General features: G+C 37.9%; 1 protein-coding gene across 17 annotated transcripts in view; it reads right to left on the reverse strand.

Annotated features, from left to right (window-relative positions):
* Positions 1-3,874: 3,874 nt before the first annotated feature.
* Positions 3,875-23,979, reverse strand: part of PPIP5K2 (diphosphoinositol pentakisphosphate kinase 2) — an 80,049-nt gene continuing 59,944 nt past the window's right edge. For 10 of the 17 annotated variants that reach the window (XM_079787097.1, XM_079787096.1, XM_079787087.1 and 7 more), the window contains 2 exons: positions 18,661-18,786; positions 14,913-16,632 (listed from right to left, as the gene is read on the reverse strand). In XM_079787097.1, coding sequence (XP_079643223.1) covers positions 16,520-16,632; positions 18,661-18,786 — 239 coding nt within the window. In that variant the 3' untranslated portion in view covers positions 14,913-16,519. Of the gene's footprint in view, positions 4,035-14,912; positions 16,633-18,660; positions 18,787-23,979 lie in introns of those variants that run through there. The other 7 variants (XM_079787095.1, XM_079787085.1, XM_079787101.1 and 4 more) reach the window with 1 other exon arrangement.

A 23,979-nucleotide genomic window follows, 5' to 3' on the forward strand; every position in this document is an offset into this window, starting at 1 on the left:
CCCAAGCTCTTTTATATGCTTCAGATAGGCCTGAGGTTTGCAGTTTTTGACGACTCCTTTTGCAGGTACTTCACCAATGGTCTGCCGAATACCTTGCTACAAACTGTAGAGAATGGGAACTATATGTATGCCAGTTTTATGAATGAATTTATACATTGGCAGTACTGGGAGTTGATCCCAGGCTATCTAGCTACAAATCTTATTCTTAACTACTATATTCTCATGCTTTGTTCCGGCCTTTGGGGATTCAATGAAGACTAAGGTAGAGAGTCTCACTTTAACATCCGAAAACAAATAGTATCTGATTTTAAATAACAAAAGTTCTCTGATTATTCTGTAGATTCTAGTGACTTAGAGTATAAGCATCATGAAGGCAGGATTTCTGTCCTTTCCTAAGTGCTGTATCCCCAACTCCTAGAACAACGCCTAACATATGGTAGGACCTCAACAAAACTTGGTTAAATGCATGTATTATTTTACAGATAAGAAAACTGAGGCTTAGAAAAGGTAAGTAACTTGTCCAAGGTTATTCAGCTAGTAATCCATGGAGCACAACTTGAATAACTAGTGACATAAGTCAATTAATCATAAGCAGATGTGTTTTATTAAAGCTTATTATGTGTATTTCTGTGACCTTGTATACAACCACTTTCATAGAGGTTTTAAATTAATCTTTTTCCATAGAAATCTTCTACAATTTGGTTACCCTTCTAGAATTTCGTTCAGATAGTCAGACTGGCTCATCAACCTGACCACTCAATGACCTAAACTTGGATGGCCACACTGCCATCTGGTGTTGGGTATATGACTTGCAAGTTAAATGTCTATATTATAAGCCTTTGGGGTTTTTAAACTTTACATCCACTAATTCATTTAATCTTCACAACAACTACAAAATGGGAACAATTTGTATACCAATTTTATCAATGAATTTACATGGTGGCAGGACCAGAAGTTAATCCCAGGCTATCTAACTACAAGTCTTATTTTTAACTATTATATTCTAATGTAAAAACAATTAATACTTTCAAATTCAGGATCCCACTTCTGAGTAAGCCACATAAACCTTTATTAGAAAGCAATGGTATGTAAGTGAGTAGATTTGCCTAAAACATGAATCAAGGTACAAGCACACAGAATAGTAATTCATAACTTTTCTTTTGTTCTTACAAGACCAAGGTGCTGGCAAGTTTGGTTTCTTCTAAGGCCTCTCTCCTTGCTTATAAATGGCTGTCTCCTCACGGTGTCCTCAGAGTTTCTTCTCTTGGGCTCTGTATGGTTTGTATCCATGTGTCTCCTCTTCTTATAAAACCATCAGTCATATCAGATTAGGGCCCACCTCAATGACCTAATTTTACCTTAATTACCTATTTAAAGACCCTATCTCCAAATACAGCCACATACTGAGGTACTGAGGGTTAGGACATATGAATTTAGGGGAAAGGGCACAAATCAACTGATAAAGGAATATTATCAACCAACTTACTATTTCAGTAATGCTAACTAAATGTCTTAGGACCTCTGCATCTTCACTCTTCTACAACCTGCTTATTGTCATTTTATGGGGTTATCTATCAATAACTCCACTATTCAGCTGATGCTATGAGGATGAAACTCAAAATCATTTTATTATTTACTCACACAATTTCCCCCACTCGTTACTTAATATTTGACCCCTAATCCAAGTGAGAAAAGTTATAATCTGGTATTTCACCAACTATAATGAAGTCTACTTTTTAACATTTTATCATCTCTAGTTCATAAGCACTGTGCAAGAATTCACATGTGATGTTGTTATAAAATCATAAACCACATGAAAACATTTGCCTCATTCTTTACAATTATTTCTCCTAAAGTTAATACTTCACTATCTGAATAGTTTGGAAGAGAATAACTCTCCTTTGCTGAATCAGGAAATCTAATTATTACACATCATTTATCTAATGTCAAAGCACATTAAAAAAAAAGAGGTTAAACTTTCTTAGTGCTGTACTTTTAACGCTGTACCCATTATTTTCACCATGCTTATACCTTTAAGATGCCTTGCAATTTACAGGGCACTTTCATAGAGCTTTTTAAAATTCTCATGATTCCTATTTGAAGTTAAGTATTCTTATTCTCATTTGCAGATGAGGAAATTGAGGCTCAGAAAGGTTTTTGAGACATTTCCAGGCGCATAGTTAATAATAGCAGCACTAGGGCTAGAATGCTGATTGTTATCCAGATTCAGCCTATTTTAAAGGCCTTTCTGACATCCATGCTAATGCCAATTCCTAAATTATCTTCTTTCCCAAGAGATGCTTTCATGAGAAAAGGATTTCATGGTCGGATACATTTGGGGAACACTGTCTATTATATTCCGTATTGGAATAATCACAGACTTATTATCATTCCTAAAGGCTGTGAGGGCTCCTGCATTAATGAAGCCCATTTAACTTTGTTTAATCTAAGCTTATTCCAGGATTCAATTAATCATTGAACTTTCCCCCCCAAGTAATTACTACTAACATCCAGAGTATCTGTATTAATAACTGCTCTAAATGAGCAGCTTATTATCAACCATTCAAATAGGCCTAGGTACTACTAATTCTTCATGTGGACGGGCCACAGTTTGGATGAGAGTTTAGCAAAGATTAAAGCAAGAATGTGGTCTTGAAAGAACAAAAAGAAGTGAATGCATAGAGAATGTAGTTAATTATATTATAATAACTATATTGTGTCAGATGGATTCTAGACTGACCCGGGTGATGACTTCGTAAGGTATATAAATGTTTAACCACTATGCTGTACATCTGAACCTAACATAATTTTGTATATCAACTGTAATAAAAAATATATTTTAAAAAAGTTATCTAGCAATTGGAGAGAGGAATAATTTTTTCTAAGGTACTTATTTTTACTTAAAAAATGAATTCCTCTCTTTCCCCCCTCTTTTCTATTCACTCCTCTTTATCTACTTTTGTTGATCAAAAATTCCTTATCTAGGAATTATACAGTAAAAGGATTTGCAAAGTCAGGGACAGTGGGCAGGCCTGGGTGGGGTGCGGCCTTCTACAGTGGGACAGAAGCACTGGGACATCTGGACAACCACAAATACAGTCCACACGCACTGCTCCCTCTCCCTCCAGCAAAGTGGAAGATAAAACATCAATCTAAAACGTGTATTACATCACATTTCAGTCAAGCCTTTTAGGTGAATAGTCCAGGCTGGGCACCAGATTGCAGTCTTAGTTTCATGAGTCTTCCATGAGTGATAACTCTGCTTGTGATAAGAGGTCAAAAACAATTTTGAACAATTCACTTTTTCTCTAACTATTTAATTCTTGCCTGCATGAGTGACTGTGTACACACAGAGTTTACTAAATTATTTCTTTCAAAAATGCTGTTCATTGATAAGAGAATTTGAAAACCCAGAAGCAAGATCAAAAGTCTGAAAACAACTTGTAAACTACCAAGTTATAGTGAACTTGGATTTAATTCTACAACTGACTCTCTATTACTCTTACCCCTGGAGATTAAGAATTTTACCTCGCTCTAACTGGTGTACTTTTGTACTTTGGAAAGAAACCGCTAGCCTATTGTAAACTGCAACCCTTGTATTGCTTTCGTAGTGGAAATTTTTACTAAAGGTCAACGACTTGTATCATTCATTCCAACAAATAAATCTTAACAGCAGCTAAGGCTGAAATGTCTTAAATGTCCTTTCACTTTCTCCCTTACATTAGCCTAAGAAGTATCTCTTCACCTGTTCTGTGTATTGAGGAAACAATAGTATCTTACCATGGTGGTGTGCTTTACAACTTACCAAGCACTCTCCTGAATATCATGTTATTGTTGCTTATAAAAAAAACCCCCACACCTGGTGCAGCAGGAAAGTAGATGTTATTCTCAGTTTTACCTTGAGAAAATTGAGGTTCGAGGAGGGTGGCCAGTTTGCCCAGGGTCGTGTACGGTGGAGGATAAGACAGATAGGCCTCCCAGATTGTCATCCAGTGCTCTTCCCATAACCACACCACAAAGAGTTGTGACATAGGCTGGATAAATAAGAGACAAAATTGAGTTATATTTCTTGAATGAAGAGTTCTGAAACCCATTAAGCTACCAGAATTGCTGTGCACTAACTAAAATACTGGTAATTCTAATTTGGAACAAACATGCTCATTATAAAAACCCAATGATATTTCCTGGAAACGATAGCCACTCAGCAAGGTTAGAAAGTTAAAGTAATAAACAGGGAGAGAAGAGAACTAACCCTTGAGAGATGGTTCCATGAGACAAAAACGCATAGGCACTGGGAAAAATAATGCACAGGTGTTGGGATACCTGAGTTCCTTTTCTAGCTTTGTCACTGACTTACTGTGTTTCCTCTGGCAAACTCTATAATGCCAACTTTCTTCTCTGTCAAGTAAGAATAATAATACAAGTACTGCTAACCTCCAGGGCTCTTTGAAAAAGTAGGCCAGATTATTTATGATGAAGTTGAAAAGAATGTCTCCATACAAATGAAAGGCCTGTAGTTGAATTACTTGACTAGAACTTCAGCTGTTTAAAACCATGTGAATAATAAATAGGCTTAGCATTTTTGTGTGTATTTTATTTCTGATAACATTCTGAAAAATATAATCAAATAGTGTTATGTTCCTTTGTGATGTCCTCTACTCTGTTTTTGCTTACACTCTTCTTTTTATTAAAGGTGTCATTGAAGGTGAGATATATACTCAAGGAAATAGTTCATGGTTTGTCTTTAGTCAGAGGAGAGTGAAGCAAGAATAAAAAATTAGGCAGGATTCAATCCAAACAGATTTTGTAGTACACTATTCTCTACAAACTAAAAACAGAAATTCTAGGAATCTATTCTGTGCACTTTCAGCAATCAACTTTTTAGTAATACAAGTAGGACAAAAAGGTAAGAAACCACTCTCCCATTAGCAATAGTTTAATATCATTATCTAAAAGCTGGCAATGTTCCAGAAAGATATAATAACTTCGTCTATGGATTACAAAAAAAAAAAAATGTAATTCTTTTCTCCGAGGGAGAGAGCTCCTTTTTATTATAATAGCATTTGCTAAGCTCTAATTAGGTGAAAAAAGCACTTTTCAACCTTCAGATACCTAACCTAGAAAGCCTTGAGGGTGTGAACAGTTGGATAAAACTTAGAAATGATTTGATACCTAGAAACTTCAAAACCAGAGACTTTTCAAGGGTAGAAAATGGTAATTAGTGAAACTAAATGTGCTATGGAGGTTACAGAGCAGGGTGTTAACACCAGAAGGACTAATTTGCTTTTTATTTTTTAATCCATATTTATAGCTACTTTTAATTTTATTTTTTTTTACTTTTATTGTACTTGATTTACGTTGCATAGTATTTTGATTTGGGGAATAAATGTGTCAGTCTGAATTTGGATATTGAAACTCAGGTTAATTTTAAAAAAATGCTATCACACAGAATTAGGAGGTTGAACTGTATACCAAAGCCTATATTCTACTACCCCACACTGTATCCTTTATGGCTTTTTACCCCATAATTTTTGTAGTAAATTCTTCTAATTTACTGCAAAAAAAAAAAATCATCAGAAGAAAACAAGCTGACAGGAAAAGAAAAGAAGGGGTTTAAGTGCTCTACAACAAATTATGGTAGATTAACTAATAGGCTATATTACACTTACAGTGAAAATGATCGGATTTCACAGTAGTGAAAGTTAAGCTCATGCAGCTTACCTACACCTCCTTCCCACACCACTCTCAAATGACAAGATAATAAACAATAAACCATACAGAAAGTATGAATGAAAAGTACATCAGATGAGAGGTATCAACAATTTTTAGAAAATAGAAAGCACACAACAATGTGTTTACTGGATTTCAAGAGCAGAGAGAGGCAACTGCAACCAACACAAAGCAAACTGGCCGCCCCAGAAGCAAGAAGACTGGGACCTGCAGCACTGTGGGAGGCAGGACAGGAGGGGGCTAGGGAAAAGCCAGTGGTTTTCTATTCAATGTCTATTTCTCACCCAGCCCCTTACATGCTCACCCTTCTACCCTCCTCAGAGAACACCGAGTCCTCTGAGTGTGACGGTGCTACCCTGTGATTCAGAGGAAGACACGGGCATAGAACCTGGGAAAATTGGAGCTTACACAGGCAAACAGAGGATGGGGGTTTAGGGAGCAACCTGCCCAGCGTGGAGCGCAAGGGCAGGGGACTCTCTGAATGTGGGTTCTCTGATGCCCTCGAGGGCAGCCTGGGGGCACACAAAAAATTCACAGAGCACTTTGGTTTTTAAAATGCTCAATTTAGCAAAGCTAACAATTTCAAAATTCCTAAGCATTTAAGTTGATGTGAAGATAACATTATTCCATTTGTAAATGGAGTAAATTTTAATCATTTTTGAGTGATCCTTTTATTAATATTCAATCTCATTTACTAACTTGGTTCATGATACCCACTGAAGCATTTGAGACTGCGTTTGAAATGCTTTAAATGTCTGACAACTATTCCACGGTACTGGTATAATTCTTAGAAAATCAGGGATGGGGGCTCTCTCCCTTATGAATGGAGCCCAGCTCCAGCAACTCGCCTTGTGTGTAGTCTGCAACCTCAGCTCCTGTTATGCCTCCTCAAGAGTGCCATTAGCTATAGCTCATGTTAACCAAATCAATCAGCTCTGAAAAACCCGGGATTGAGGTGCCCTTTGAATCCCTTGGACAGAAGTACTTCAAGCTTGATTTAGCTGTTGATTCCTTTTACATTTGTGATAACTTCTGGCTTTAATGTCTTGCTTTGAAGCTGTTACATGTATTTCCAAAATAAATATTTTATCTAGACTTTTTAAGTGTTTGGAATTGGAAGTTCCTCAGTCATTTTACCAGGGATTCATTCTATGATTGCTTTAGAGCACTAGATCCCTACTAGCCAGTACATTTCTTGTGGGATGGAAACAGGACTTTTTAGATTTGTATCACCAGGTTGAGCACAGTAACTGCTTTATGATCAGCACTCAGCACACATTTAGTGAAGGAATGCCTGTTCTCTGAGGACTGTGAGAAAAGCATTTGATTAATTATGGGGTTAATGGCTGGATTAGTGAGGTAAGCCTTCCTAGGGCATTTGCATTTAAAAGGGGGCTAGCTACGTGTTCTGAAAAGGGGTTCACCAAGGTTTTTTAATGATCCCCCTTCCCCCCTCCCCCCCCCCCCCAATAGGATGGCGTGTTGACATTTCAGGCACTAGATCTAGCAAGGAGGTGTTATTTTGAGCAGAAAAATTCCTCCCAAATTCTCACACCTTATAGGCAAACAGCTTTTCTGCTTATGTAGCACCCTCCTGGCCCAACCCAGTAATATGAGGTCATCTGATTCTTGTGGATCACTCACTAGTTTTCTGGGATGATTTTTTTGGGGGGGTCAAAATGAGTTATAACCTGGTTTTATGATAACATTATATCAGGTCTATTCTTCCTCACAGAGCAAGATAGATACTTATCTGTGGTTGCAGCATTACTCAGAATACAGAGGGCAAAGGTAATAAGAAAAAGGCCTTTCTTAGACTCATAACATTATAGACTGTGAGAGAGAGGTGAGAAACTAGATAATTTTACAAATCAATTTTACAGTTATCAGTTTTAACAGCCAATCCAGACAAGGGTAATAATGCACATGTAGTAGGAATATGAATCATATTCTATACACACAAAAATGTCCCCCACAGTCAACTGCTTTTACTCAAATCTATCAGGCTAGACTACCCAGATTGATACTGAGTATATATTTTTTATTGTCAAAGCATTTTTATAATATATTTCATTTGTTTAGACTAATATGAAACATTAGTTTGCATTTACAATATCAACTAATATGCAGAACTAGATGCATTCTGCGTAACAGAAAGAGGCCATTACATAAATATTCTCAGATTGATAATTCTCAAAATTATTATAATAAATATTGTAGCATGAATTGTATTAACTGTAAATCCCTCAAAAGATCCTCTGGGGAGCAAGAGGGAGTGGTAATGGGAATCAGTCCACTACCTTTTTTGTTAGTTAGGCTATCTACCAATTAGTGTTCAAAAAACACTTAACTATGACGAAGGAAGGAGCTGGTAATAGGAGGAATGGTTAAGGGTCTAGAATTCTGAGGAAGAAGAGAAGGAGACACAAGTTCAGACAGATTTTGGAATGAAGTGGCCTGTAGATGGCAGAGGTAAGGGAACTGGGGCCTAGCAAAGTCCGGAGCAGTGCAGTCGCCCAGTAGCAGAACTGAGATTCAAACTCAGGTCTCCTTTTTCCTGGGCCCTTATACATACCCGTTATAGCAATGGCCTTGGTCTTTCCTGAAGAGGCTTTGAAAAGTGTAGAGAAAACCATTATAACTAGAAAACTCAATATATGTTATTACATGCGCACATTTCATTGCCAAAGACTGGATTAAAGTATCCACCTGTCCAGTGCTCTGTGGTCTTGCCCAAGCTGTGTAATGAGCATGTGGTGGCATCTTAGTCACCTGATTCCAAGCTGGACATTTACCGTTTCTTATAGGGCTTCTGAAATGACTCCGTGTTTCCCTTGAGCTGTCTATTTATTAGACATTATTCTATTTTCATCTGTTAAAAAGTTGATTACATTTCCCCCAGGTGGAGCAGACTCTGTTCCCTTCCAATATGAGGACTATTGTATGATTTATTCTCTTTGTGGTTTTTCCAACTATCCCACTGGGAGGAGGTATGGAATATGAGACTGTCAAACATGTTCCTAAAAAACCAATGAAGAATCAGTTATACAAAATTGTGGTAGATTTTAACATTTGTGACTCCCAGGTCTCATTTTATTGTCATCAATTTTGAGCCAGGCATTATAGGACAAATTAGCATTCCTATGTGTAGTGAGAGGCATTCTTTAATTATTTGGCTTCCAATTTCTTCACATCAGCAATTATGTTGTTTTTTTTTAATTGTAGTAGAGCCTGTGTTCTTTTATTCTGTCTCACCTCTCCTTCACTTTGTTTTCTCTTTTATCCACTCATCCACCCACCCACCCACCCTTCCATCCATCCATCTTTATCACTGCTAGTGGCATTGACTAGCTTGAGAAAAATCTATGTGTTTTTGTTTTAAAGTACCAAAAACCACTTTCAGAAGGCACATTGTTATTTTCTTTGAAAAAATCATCCTTCCATATATCAAGTACTCTTAACGCATCTTATATAGAATGCTAAAGAAATAGCCTTCTTTCCTCATGGAGATCCATCCTTATCAGTTCTTTAAAATAAGTGTCTAAACTGTACAGCCATTATCACACAACTGTGTCATTCACACCACACACAATATGAAGTGGATGGGCGAGGGGGCAGACCTGATTTTACTTTGTTAAATATTGTTGTGTTTTCTTAAAACTCTTCTTTACAAATTACTGTATTGTCTTATTTTAAAGATTTTTTTTTTTTAAAGGGAAAGATGCCAGTAACCTTGGGGTATTTTGTTTGTTTGTTGGTTTGTCCAATTGTTACTAGGCAGGCTGTTCCCGTGACAACAAGAGCAACCTTAAAAGAGTATTGAGAGCTGTCTAGAACATCCTTGACAGCAAAAATGTTGAAATACCATTGAAAACAGAGGCCTGGTTGATACTTGAACTATAAACAACTCTATTACAACAAAAGAATACACAAAATGCTTCAAATATGTTCTTCTCTTTACAGTTTCCAAATTATATTTGATCCTGATAACATGTTACTGCAGGCAGGACTGGCATTATTAACTTCTTTTAAAAAATATGACTGTAATGGAAAGACATGGGCTTCTCCTTTTCCTCTTCCTCCTTTTTCTTCTTATTATAGTAACAAAAGATGTAATGCCCAGTTTAAAAACAAAAGAGAAATCACTTCCCAACAAAACATTAACCCTATATATAAAACCAATATATATTGTCTTCAACAAAATTAGAAGACACTTGTAACCTTAACCACAACATATGAGAAAGAGGTAACAAAGGGAGGAAAGGTCAGACAGGAAGATGCCTAAAGAGAATGTTTATAGTTCCAGATCTCAGTCATTAGAACAAGACTCTAAAATCAATGGCATAATCTGAGGGGCAAACCAATTCTTTGCCTGAAACAGTGGAGATGAGCGAGTGCCAGCAGTAGGGGGCTTTCTGGATACTGCCTGGTATCAAGGGAGGAGCAAGAGAGACCAAGCCAGAGGAGCAAATGCAGACACATCACATTCATAAGCAGCAGCCTGGAGAGGAGAGGGATGGGAGAAAAGAGACTCCAAAGGTGAGAGAATAAAAGCCCAAAACAGTTCCTGCAGATCCACAATCCCATCAAAGGCAGCTCACTATAACTCTGAAAGAACTGTTAGCCCACAGTGCTGACCTACCCATCATATATGTTTATATCCAATAGGTGAGCCAGAAGGAAACTTGCCTCATTTAAAGATGAGTCATAATGGAGAATGAAACTGCATAGCACTCATACAAAAACACTCCAATAAAAGGAGGAAAGAAACAGGAGAAACAATAGCAGATAAAACCATTCAAAAGAAAAAAAAAAAGAGCCCTAACTGGTTTGGCTCAGTGGATAGAGCATCTCCTGCGGACTCAAGGGTCCCAGGTTCAATTCTGCTCAAGGGCATGTACCTTGGTTGCGGGCACATACCCAGCAGGGAGTGGGCAGAAGGCAGCGGATCGATGTTTTTCTCTCATTGATGTTTCTAACTCTCTGTCCCGCTCCCTTCCTCTCTGTAAAAAAATCAATAAAATATATTTTAAAAAAAGAAAAAAAAGGAGTTCCTGAAGATGGCGGCATAGATAAACACCTGAACTTGCTGCCTCGCACAACCACATCAAAACTACAACTAAAAAACAAAACGGACATCATCCAGAACCACGGGAAGGCTGGCTGAGTGAAAATTATACAACTAGAAGGAAAGAGAAAAGCACACAGAGACTCACAGGAGCTACGGAAGTGCAGAGGTACGGAGGCGCGCGCACGGAGAGGGCTGGCAACTTAGTACACGGCTGGCTTTTCAATCGGGAGGGAGATACAAGCTCCTGACTGCTCTGAACTCCAGTTCTGGGTGACACTCTGGGGACCCAGACTCATATGGGGAGAAACTGACTGCCTGGCATTGGGTTGGAACACGAGGGCAGCTTTCTCTCAGAGGTGCTTGCAGCGATCATTGTTCCTGCACGGTGCCGTGACCTGGGGACCTCTTCGGGGCAGCCAATGCTGTTTACTCCGCCCTGGTGATTCCCTGAGACCTCACCCCACCCAAGCTGTGCGCAGAGGCTTTTGCATATGAATGGTCTGGCCTTTTGCAATCTAAAACCTAACAAACTGCAGCTGGGTCAGAGAGCCTGAGCCTCCAAAAGAAGGCCCAAGGCTGGATAGCAGCTTGCATTGCTTCACAGCTGGGCCTCATCTGGGCACCTCCAAACCCCAAACGAAGAGGAGGAAGCTGCAAATCTCTTTGTAGCTCCTGCTGGGTGGCCTCAGGCAGTGGCTGACTTTGCATCTCCTTGGAAATCCAAGAGCCAGTGTACCCAGTGGTCAGAGTGAGACCATCCAGATTACAACTCTTCACATCCATAAGAGATACACTCAGGGGGCAGACTCAGTGAGCGCCAAAGCCCCACTGAAGCAAGTCTTGCCCTATAAGGGTGTCTCCAGCACAGAAGTTCTCCCATTGTAGACACAGCTGGTCCTCACAGCCAAATGGCCTGGAGGTCAATTCCTCCCAGTGATACCAACAGCAATCAAGGCTTAACTACAACAAGACTGTGCACACAGCCCACAAAGGGGTGCACCAAGAGTGTCCACCTCAGGTAATTAGGGAGGCTGAGCTACTGGGCCCTATTGGACACATAGCACACAAAGCCACTCTATCAACACAGGGAAGCAGCCAAAATGCGGAGACAAAGAAACAGGTCACAAATGAAAGAAATGGAGGAAAGCAAACTACTGGATATAGAGCTCAAAACCACGGTTATAAGGTTACACAAGAATCTTCTAGAAACCTCTGAGAAATTTAATGAGACCCTCAAGGATATGAAAAAGGACCAATTAGAAATTAAGCATACACTGTCTGAAATAAAGAATAATATACAGAGATCCAACAGCAGACTAGAGGATACCATGAATCAAGTCAAAGATTTGAAATACAAAGAAGCAAAAACCACCCAACCGGAAAAGCAAAAAGAAAAAAAGAATCCAAAAGTATGAAGATAGTGTAAGAAGCCTCTGGGACAACTTCAAGCGTACCAACATCTGAATTATGGGGTGCCAGAAGAAAAGAGAGAACAAGATACTGAAAACCTATTTGAAGAAATAATGACTGAAAACTTCCCCTACCTGGTGAAAGAAATAGACTTACAAGTCCAGGAAGCGCACAGAACCCCAAACAAAAGGAATCCAAAGAGGATCACACCAAGACACATCATAATTAAAATGCCAAGGGCAAAAGACAAAGAGAGAATCTTGAAAGCAGCAAGAGAAATAGTTAGTTACCTACAAGGGAGTACCCATATGATTGTCAGCTGATTTCTCAACAGAAACTATGCAGGCCAGAGGGAGTGGCAAGAAATATTCAAAGTGATGAATAGCAAGAACCTACAACCAAGATTGCTCTACCCAGCAAAGCTATCATTTAGAATTGAAGGTCAGATAAAGAGCTTCACAGATAAGAAAAAGCTAAAGGAGTTCATCACCGCCAAACCAGTATTATATGAAATGCTGAATGATATTCTTTAAGAGGAAGACAAAGAAAAAGGTAAAGATAAAAATTATGAACAACAAATACATATCTATCAACAAGTGAATCTAAAAATCAAGTGAATAAAAAATCTGATGAACAGAATAAACTGGTGAATATAATAGAATCAGGGGCACAGAAAGGGAGTGAACTGACAATTCTCGGGGGGAAGGGGAGATGGGGGGTGTGTGTGGAAAGAGACTGGGCAAAAATCGTACACCTATGGATGAAGACAGTGCGGGGAGGGTAAGGGTAGAGGGTGGGGTGGGAACCGGGTGGAGGGGAGCTATGGGGGGCAAAAAGAGGAACATCTGTAATAATCTGAACAATAAAGATTCATTAAAAATAAATAAATAAAAATAAAGAAAAAAAATGAGTCCACTGAGCACATGAAATATGTGACCAAATATACTGTCATAACTCAAAGAACTTAAGGAAACAAACAGTTCATACAGAGATAGATATAGGTGGTCAGAATGACTATGGCAAAACAACCATAGGAAATGCAATATGAACTAACAGAGTTCAGAAAAGAAAAGGAAAAGAAAAAATAAAGCCATCCCAGAAATACATTAAATTACGAGAAGGCAAAGAGGAGATAAAGTGGAATGATTTTTCATCTCAATTAAGCAGGGATTCAAAATATAGCATTTAAATTGCTAAGCATGTAATAAAGGTATAAACATATTTATAGGCACAAAGTTAAACACAAGAATAACCAAAGAAATAATACAATCAAATAAAACTACAATAGAGGAAAGGCAGAAGAAAGCATTAAGTATACTAACTGGACATTGCTCAATTATCAAGGAGTCAATAGCATCTAAAAAAATTAAAATGTAATTCAAAATTAGAGTTAAGAAAACCACTAGTGGAAGAGAGACCTATAGTAAACATAGATAAAATAATATAATATGGTGTACATTGTTGATTATTCATGTTATCCATCTCTCCCACCCTTTCTACCTGAACCCTAACTTGGGTCATATATCCATCTTTTCATCACACCATTTTGTGCTGTAGGGCAGTGGTTCTTAACTGGGTGTGATTCTGCCCCCCAAGAGACATAATGTAATGTCTGGAGACATTTTTGATTCTCACAGTTTAGGGGGATGCTACAGACACATAGACCATCAAATTTCAACCCACACTACAGGTTTTGCAGCTGTGATGCAGAATAAAGAGACTGGCTCCAGACCAAAATCCTAAGAGCGATCTTTCAGGCCTTGCCATAGGCAGTTACAAAGGTGTTGCCTAGCAGGCTTCATAGAAGACTGTTCTACCCACAGTCTTCCAAGAGAGCTGTAGTCAAGGAGTCAGGCCCCCTAAGCCAGCATCTCATATGCATACCTGTGTTCCTAGCCCAGGCAACTCCAAAGGCCTCCTGATCAGGGGACCTTGACTGAGACACCTTTTAGCTGTCTTCACTGAGATTCCACTCCTAACCCGTCCCCCTCCCCCCTGCCCCCAGTCTCCGGGGTTCATAAAATGGCAGGAACCTTTTGTACAGTGCTGCCAGCAGTGAGACCATTTCCTCCATCTGAACCACATGCCATTTGATTGACTTTGCCTATTCCGTAGCAGAAAATGCCACAACGAGGAGCCAGCACTACATTTCTTTTTGGCCTCCTGCTTAGATTATCACAGTAAGTGAATAAAGACTTGCTGTTTCATTTTGGCTCACTGTCTTAACTGATGACCTCAATCCTTGCAGCTTGGCACAGGGATACTGCTAAACATTGTACAATGTGCAGGACATCCTCCCACAAGGAAGAATTATCTGGTCCCAAATACCAACAGTGCTGAAGCTTTGGGGGAACATGGCCCAGTACCATCTCCACAACCAGCATTCTCCTGGAGAACGTTGCTCATTCAGAAGTAGACAGATGACCACACAGATTGGCCCTATCACATTGAAGTGTAGCAGAGGATTTCATTCATATGTGGAATTTAATGAATAAACTGGACTAATAAGCAAAAGAGAAACAGACTCATAGATAGAGAGCAGACAAACAGCTCTGGTGCGGGGGTGTGGGTGGGGGTTATTGTTGAACAAAAAAGAAAAAAAAGAGAAAGAACTCATGGGCAGGAAAACAGTGTGGTGATTACAGGGGGAGGAGGATGGGTGGATGTAGAAACAAATAATAATTTGCCATTTAAGTCAGTCTCTGATTCTGGAAATAAAATATTTTAATTCACTTAAAAAATAAAAGTAGGTTCCTAACTCCCACTATGAGCACATTAACCACATTTTCACATACAAAAAGCTTAGATACATTCGACTGTTTACAAGACATGTCTCTGTATAATACATTTACATTCATGTGAAGTATATGAACTTACATAATTGTATATATTTGTGATTTCACATCTGGTACCTTTTAAAACACGTAATATGATTATTTTCTAAAAGTCAGTTCATATATGTTGATTTAAGGTTAGTAGAGTCTCTTTTGAAGAACTGTAATAGTTGTATTCATATGAGAATTCAATAATTTTATAACTATAAATTTCAAGCTAACGCTTTAGCAGTTTAAGTTACCTGACTGGCAATGCATGGAATTCTTATCAGGTTGTATTGTTTGGTTTACAGTTTAAGTCATTATAAGTGGCATATAATTAACTATTTGCGCAGAGGAAAAAAAGCACCAAGGATAATATTTTTTTTCACATCATAGATGAAATCACAACACAATCTTAATTTCCCTTTGAAATCTAATCACTTGAAAAAAGCATTTACTTCAAATCCTCAATCTTTAAGCTTTCTTAGTGAAATCAACTGATAGACTAGAGATAAGGATGGAGTAAAAACAGATGCTATGTATAATCTGTACTAACTACAGAATTTAGATAGTCTTCTCACATTGATGAATTCTATTTCTGAACTGAGTTCCTTAGATCTAAAAAGAACTGAAAATAAATGTTACATTTATAAACTTGTCACCTATATCTCTTAAAAAGAAACTCTAAGGATGACTTTCTTGCCAATTTGTGGAGCAAAATTTTCCTGATGAACAAAAGCACCTTATGGTAAGAAAATATATAAAGAAAACATTTTCTACAAATTAATATACAAATTTATGCACATAAAGGTGTAGCTATCCCAGCTGTATCTGTAATATTTTAAATAACACACAATAAAAAAATTCAAAGCATAGATTGAAAAAAATAATCCATATCCTATAACTCCAGTTATTAAATATTGCAGCATATATGTAATTGTAACAACTGGTGGGTGGGGGGAGTTTGTAATCTAAATGGTCAATATCTCTTTGGAAATGTACTTTTTTAAAGCCTGAAATATGTAATCCTGACCATCAAATTTCAACCCAAGCTACAGGTTTTACAGCTGAGATACAATCCATGATACTGAAAGTGAGTACAGAGGCCACTTCACAGATGCTTCATTAAACAGCATTACTGGAGCCACACTGGTACAGGCCAGCTGGGCGTTCATGTTCCTTTTCTTCCCACAGGCATACGGTAAACATCATATTCAGAACAACAGACCTCTATCACCGTAAGTTTTGCTACGCATAAAATGCTAATAAACATGGTTTTAAACATTTCCATATCATGGCAAAGGTTTCTTACCTGAAACTATACAAAGAATTCTCTAGATTTAACATATTTTTAAATGAATACAGAGATGTAGAAGAAGAAACAGAAATTACTTGCTTTGACAGTTTTTAGCCAAGGCTTATCACGTGTGTTTTTCTAATGAACACGTGATTTTTGTAAGTGTAAGGATTTCTAGCTCCGGCTAAGAAGATTTTATTTCTTCTTCCCAGTGGTTTTTTTGTGTTCATGCACTTCTGTTTTGCTACTTAAAATCTTTTTTCGGGATGAGGTATTAGGAACAACTGCACTAGAAGGTCCGCTGGTAGCTAAACAAAAAAAGAAAAAAACTATTGCTTAGATTTTCACAAGCAACCAAAGGGTAAGTAATACTGATGAGTGACAAAATAATAAACTTTATGTTGTTACTATAATGTAAATGAAACATTGCAAACATTTAATAGAGCATTTTTAACTTTTGAGAATTCAACACCAATACAGAAAAGTAATGTCAATGGGCTGCATTCACCGAACACATTTTTTCTTTTCCCTCTACATTCTTCCTGGGAAACTAATTTATTCCATCATTTTTAACTAACATCTATTGTGCTAACAACACTCAAATTCATAATTCTGGCCCAGGCCTTTCCCCTACTTTACAATCTGTATATCCTACTAGAAATCTCTATATCGATATCTAACAGGAAACATAAACTTAACATATTTAGAACCGAAGTCATCATTTTCCCAGTAAACATCTATTTTCTCCTATATCTCCTATCTCATCCCTATTTAAAAAGTTAAAAGGCTAGAAAACTAGAAAATTTATTGGCTTAGGACTCATCCTTCTACATGCAAACCAACATCATACTCTAGTGAGTTATCAAAAAGCAATTCTAAGCTGAGTTATACTTCTATATAAATGGGTAGGCTCATGTCAGACCAATCTTCCTGCACATAACAAATATTAACTCTGAATAAAGTATGAAAACAACTACCTGAAGACACTGAAGAGTGAACAAAGGCAGGCACATACTGGAAAAAAATCAACACTTGAAAGAAGTGAACATCATGAGATGGATATCTCCCCCAAACCCACCCCTAACTCCCAACTCCCTTTTTAAAAGCTTTTGGCCCAAGGACAGGATCCAGTGTGCACCATGTAAAATGGCTAACACTCCAACATAAAACTCTGTCATACTAGCATGAAGAACCAGAAGACGAGTATTGGGAAACTACAGCTGCTGGAAAGTCAGAGAGCCTCCAATTCTTTGTATAAAACAGATTAAATGTATGGCATGAGTAGAGCAAGCTCTAAGAATTCCAGCTAAGGCCTAAAAAAGTGAGTGAGAGTGGAGCTGTCAGCCACTTCAAGGGGCAGAGTTTTGCAACTTGAGGTCAGTCAAAGTTAACTCTTTGCTTTAGAAAAACCAAAACAACCCAATACTCTTTGGAGGAACATAACAGAAATAATAGAGTCCAAAGTTTCTATAATATATCATTCATAATGTCTAGGATATAATCCAAGATATTCAATATATGAAAAAACAGGAAAACATCTTCCTCCTTGACAATGGGTAAATTCATAAAGACTAATTCTGAGGTCAGCCATATTAGCAGACAAGAACTTGAAAGCAACTATTTTAACTATGTTTAAGAACAAAAGAAAATATGCTTATAATGAAAAAAATATAGAAAATCTCTGAAGAAAAACTACAAAGAATAAAAAAGAATGTCTAAAATTAAAGAATAAATATCTGGAATAAAAATTTACTAGATGGGTTTGACAGTAGAATGAAAATAACAGGTAAAAGTGAACAATAACAAGTTATTACCCCTCCCCACCTCCTCCTAAAACACCCTTCATATAAAATGATGCCTAAGCTTAACAGAAAACCAAAGGAAGACAGTCCATAAATTAGTTTGGAAAAATGTATGAGTATGCAATACATTTTATTAACAGATGTGGGGGAAGGAGAAGACAACAGAGAAAAATGCATATATATCAAGAGGCTACAGTAAGATTTTAAAAATATATATTTTAATTGATTTTTAGAAAGAAAGGAAGGGAGATGGAGAGAGAGAAACATTGATGTGAGAGCAAAACATTGATCAGCTGCCTCAAGCATGCCTCCTACCAGGAATGTGCCCAGACCAGGAATTGAAACAGCACCCTTTTGGTGCATAGGATGATGCCCAATCAACTAAGCCACACCGGCCAGAGCTACAGTAAGATTTTTTAACTGTTAGGATCAATTAACTTCTTAAAGTGTAATGATCCCACTTAAAATAGATTACACAGTTAAAAAGCAAGCTAATTGCTATATAGAATCTATAAATTCACACATATGCCTAACCTGGTTTGCTGCTTGCTTTAGTACTCTTTAAGGTAGCTGGTGGTGTTGGGAGGATCTTTGCAGGTGTATATGTATTTAAAGATATTTTTCTTCTCATTACTGGACTGGAACGTGAAGCTGTGGAGGCTGGAAAAAACAAATAAACAAAAAACAGTGGTAATTCAATAATTTTCTGTCAATTCCATCTTTACATTTTAGAAAATTTCTTATGACATGTTTCACAGATATATGTTTATACATAATAAATAATAGGGGAAAACTGACAAGACACGGTTTTCAGAGTAAATTCAGCAAATTCCTCTTTCCTATAGGACCTTCTCTCATACTCTTAGTCAAATACATGTTCTGTTTATCTTGTAAACAACAAGCATTTGACAGCATTCTCCAAGGAATGCCAATAGGAATAGAGCAACAATTTTATCTTGCCCTAATAGAAACTCAGATTCTTAAGGGACGACAGCTGATAGCATAGTTTTATTGGCTAGTAACAGAAGACAAAGAGTCCCAAACTGTTTCTCTCTCAAAAACATCAAGTAGAGATTCAGAAATAAACACAATAGATTCATCTATAAACGATCCTATTTAAGAATAAACTAACTAGATTACAAGTAATTAAATACACCATATTGTCTTCCTATATTACCCAGCTAAGATGTATCTTCATGCAAGGGAATTGTACAGATTGTGTTAACTTCCAGCTCTAACTTATCCAGTTGGCATTCCCACACCTTTTCCCTCAATCTGATACTGTCAGTGCCCCATTATAAACCATCTAGTCACCACAAAAGTAATTTTGTCCAAGGTGAGGAAAAAAAACTTTTGTAATGATAGAAGATTAATATTTTTTTCCTTGTAACACCACAAAATCAAAATAGTTCTATATTATGATGCTACTTACTTCCTTGACAAATTAGGGAATTAAGTATAAATAATATAAATACAGGGTGGGGCAAAATAGGTTTATAGCTGTGAGTACATGAAACACTTAGTTTATTACTATATTATTATTTATTAATTATTGTACTTTTTCTATACGAACAACTATAAACCTATCTTTGCCCCACCCTGTATATTGTGATTACTAAATATTAATTCTGCAATTACACTATAAAATACAGGATTCAGATACTTCTATCATAACTGGCATCCTATCTGAATATTCAGAAACAATAAGGAAACCCATACATTTTAGAAGACCTGGGTTGTAGTCTTGCTTGATCACAAATTGGTTGATTTTTTAGCAGTGTCAGTCTAAGTGTTTTCCTTTAAACAGTAACCTTTTCTCAAATGTTAAATAAAATGGATCAAAGCAAATACTCTAGTTCAGTGGTCGGCAAACTCATTAGTCAACAGAGTCAAATATCAACAGTACAAGGATTGAAATTTCTTTTGAGAGCCAAATTTTTTAAACTTCTTTTAACGCTACTTCTTCAAAATAGACTTGCCCAGGCCGTGGTATTTTGTGGAAGAGCCACACTCAAGGGGCCAAAGAGCCGCATGTGGCTTGCAAGCCGCGGTTTGCCGACCACTGCTCTAGTTGCAGAAGCCCTGAAAGACACAGTCAGTACCCCTCTCTTTCTCTGGAGCTTCCAAAAGCTCTTGGGAATATAGTTTGAAGACCAATGAACTAGATTAATTCTAAAGTTCACCCAATTCTATGAACTGCATTAACAATATTTACTTTCTTACCTAGTTCCTTTAGTAAGTAATGGCATGAAAATTTAAGAGAGCCACATAAATTGGACTACATCTTGTATCCATGATACAGAGGAGAGCTTATTAGAACTGGAAAAGGAATTTAATATTCTTCATTTATTTACCTCAGTATACACTCTGATGAACTAAATTCACTAACCACAGATATAAAGCCATCAGAAAATAACAGCACCACACAATAAACCTTAAAAAATTACCTTTTTGTACATATTTCACCAAAATATTTTCCAAAACAAACCCATTATTACTGCTGCTATTATCTTTAAGTCATTCCTTAAAAACCTTCTAAATTCTAATTAGCATTGATACCGGAAACCAAGATGGCGGCATAAAGTATACACCTGTACATGCTGCCTCTCACAACCACACCAAAACTACAACTAAAAGACAAAACGACTGAGAGAAGCCAAGATGGCGGCATAGGTAAGCACCTACACTGCTGCCTCGCACATTAATTTCAAAACTACAACTAAAAGACAGAACAGACATCATCCAGAACCACAGGAAAGCTGGCTGAGTGGAAATTCTACAACTAGAAGGAAAGAGAAAAGCTCACAGAGAACCAGAGGAGCTGCAAAGGGCTGAGGTACGGAGACACGCACGCAGAGAGGAAGGGCGGCTGAGTGCCTGGCTGGCTTTCTCTGGCGGGAGGGAGAAGGAAGCTCCCGACTGCACTGAACCCCAGTTCCGACTGCATTGAACCTCAGTCTGGGTGAGCCCCTGGGACCCAGGCTCTTACAGGGGAAATCTGGACTGTCAGGCGGAAACTCAGGGGAGCCGCAAAATGCAGAGGTCTGGAGGCGCGCATGCAAGTGCGCGCAAAGAGGACTGACTGCTGAGTGCGCCGCTGGCTTTCTCTAGCTGGAGGGAACCAGAAGCTCCTGACTGCGCCAAACTCCAGTTCTGGGAGAGAATCTGGGAATCCAGAGTCATTGGGGGAGAAACTGGACTGTCTGGCAGCAGGCGAAACTCGAAGGCAGCTTTCTCTCAGAGGTGCTTGCAGCGATTACCGAGGGACAATGAGACCCAGGGGCCTCATAGGGCAGGGCTGACAGGAAGCCAAGACTGTCTGTTCAGCCCTGAGACTGCCCCATCCAAGCTGAGCACAGAGCTTTTGCAATTTTGCAAGTCTTGTCTCATAAGACTGTCTTCAGCACAGAAGTTCTCCCGGCGTAGACACAGCTGATCCTCACAGCTAACTGGCCTGGAGGTCAATTCCTCCCAGTGATACCAACAACAATCAAGACTTAACTACCACAAGGCTGTACACACAGACCACAAAGGGGTGCAGCAAGAGTGCCCACCTCAGGTAACTGGGGAGGCCGACCCACTGGGCCATATAGGACACCTAGCACACAAAGCTACCCTACCAACTCAGGGAAGCAGCGAAAATGTGGAGACAAAGAAACAGATCATAAACAAAAGAAATGGAGGAAAACAAACAACTGGATATAGAGTTCAAAACCATGGTTATAAAGTTTTTCAAGAATTTCCTAGAAAAGGCCGATAAATTTAGCGAGACCCTCGAAGATATGAAAAAGGACCAACTAGAAATTAAACATACACTGACTGAAATAAAAAATATTATACAGAGACCCAACAGTAGACTAGAGGAACACAAGAATCAAGTCAAAGATTTGAAATACAAAGAAGCAAAAAACACTCAACCAAAAAAGCAAAAAGCAAAAAGAATCCAAAAATTTGAAGATAGTGTAAGAAGCCTCTGGGACAACTTCAAGCGTACCAACATCTGAATTATGGGGGTGCCAGAAGAAGAGAGAGAGCAAGATACTGAAAACCTATTTGAAGAAATAATGACTGAAAACTTCCCCTACCTGGTGAAAGAAATAGACTTACAAGTCCAGGAAGTGCACAGAACCCCAAACAAAAGGAATCCAAAGAGGATCACACCAAGACACATCATAATTAAAATGCCAAGGGCAAAAGACAAAGAGAGAATCTTGAAAGCAGCAAGAGAAAAATAGTTACCTACAAAGGATTATCCATATGACTGTCAGCTGATTTCTCAACAGAAACTACACAGACCAGAAGGGAGTGGCAAGAAATATTCAAAGTGATGAATAGCAAGAACCTACAACCAAGATTGCTCTACCCAGCAAAGCTATCATTTAGAATTGAAGGTCAGATAAAGAGCTTCACAGACAAGAAAAAGCTAAAGGAGTTCATCACCACCAAACCAGGATTATATGAAATGCTGAAGGGTGTTCTTTCAGAAGAGGAAGACGAAGAAAAAGGTAAAGATAAAAATTATGAACATCAAAGTGACAACAAATATATATCAACAAGTGAATCTAAAAATCAAATCAATAAAAAATCTGATGAACAGAATAAACTGGTCAATACAATAGAATCAGGGGCATAGAAAGGGAATGGACTGACAATTCTCGGGGGGAAGGGGGCATGAGAGGTGTGGGAAGAGACTGGACAAAAATCTTACACCTATGGATGAGGACAGTGGCGGGGGTAAGGGCATGGGGTGGGGGTGGGGAATCAGGTGGAGGGGAGCAATGGGGGGAAAAAAAAGAGGAATATCTGTAATATCTGAACAATAAAGATTTATTTCAAAAAATAATTAGTATTGATATCTACTCTACATTCTTTCATTTCATACGTAATTTTTGAAATTAAAGCCTACTTCCCAAAACCTAAAGTGAAATATTTTAGATCATACCAAGATTCCTCTCTGTTTCAATTAATGACTGAAAGTTGACCTCTACTATCAGAAGTGGAGGAAAAGGGAAAGGCCACTCTACTGCAGAAATGCAGGGGCATCATTTGGATAGAATACCATGTGAACAGAATTCTCTCGAAAAGCACATGTGGTGGCCCAGGAAAGGAAGGAGAGTAACAGCAAGATATGAAAGTGGCTTTCATTCCAAGACCTCCGGCTTTATTCTTCCAAGAAACGTATTTATAGCATTCTGCTTACAAAAAGGAAAATAGTGCACACAGAAAATTTTTATCTTTTTTAAGATATTATTAGAACTAGCAGGTTCTTAACTCTAAGCAGAGCACTGTCTCCCAAAACTAATGCATCTGACACTGGAAATTTCAATGTGCAGAAGGATCTCATTGAGCTGAGAATGACAACAGCCAGCTGACTCCTCACACCTAAAATGTAACCCTGAACATTTCCTAAAATGAAATCCTTTAGAATAGTACTGCAAGATGTTTAAATGTATTACCAAAATATGTTTTCTCAAATGATAAGTTTTGGAAAATCTGGGTACACAGGTTTCCTTACAGAAGAACCTTAGCTGTTGTACTATACCTCCAAGAGGGGTTGTAACTCCAAGAGGTATAGTTACAACAGCTAAGGTTCTTCTGTAAGGAAATCTGTATTATAGGAGATAACACAGTTTCCAAAACTCAATTAGCCATAAACCCCTTTTTATCACACACACAAACCAACTTCTTCAGAATATTTTCTGAAGAACATAATTTGAAAAAAATGTTATAGTCACTTCCTTCTTAGTCAAAAGTTCTTTCTGAATCAGTATGAGTAATTACCATGGGCATGTGTGCATGTATATGGAATATTTTACAATTTTTTAAAAAGTTCATTATAAAATGAGATATAAT

Source organism: Cnephaeus nilssonii (genome assembly GCF_951640355.1).
Source record: "Cnephaeus nilssonii genome assembly, chromosome: 2".
Lineage (NCBI taxonomy): Eukaryota > Metazoa > Chordata > Mammalia > Chiroptera > Vespertilionidae > Cnephaeus > Cnephaeus nilssonii.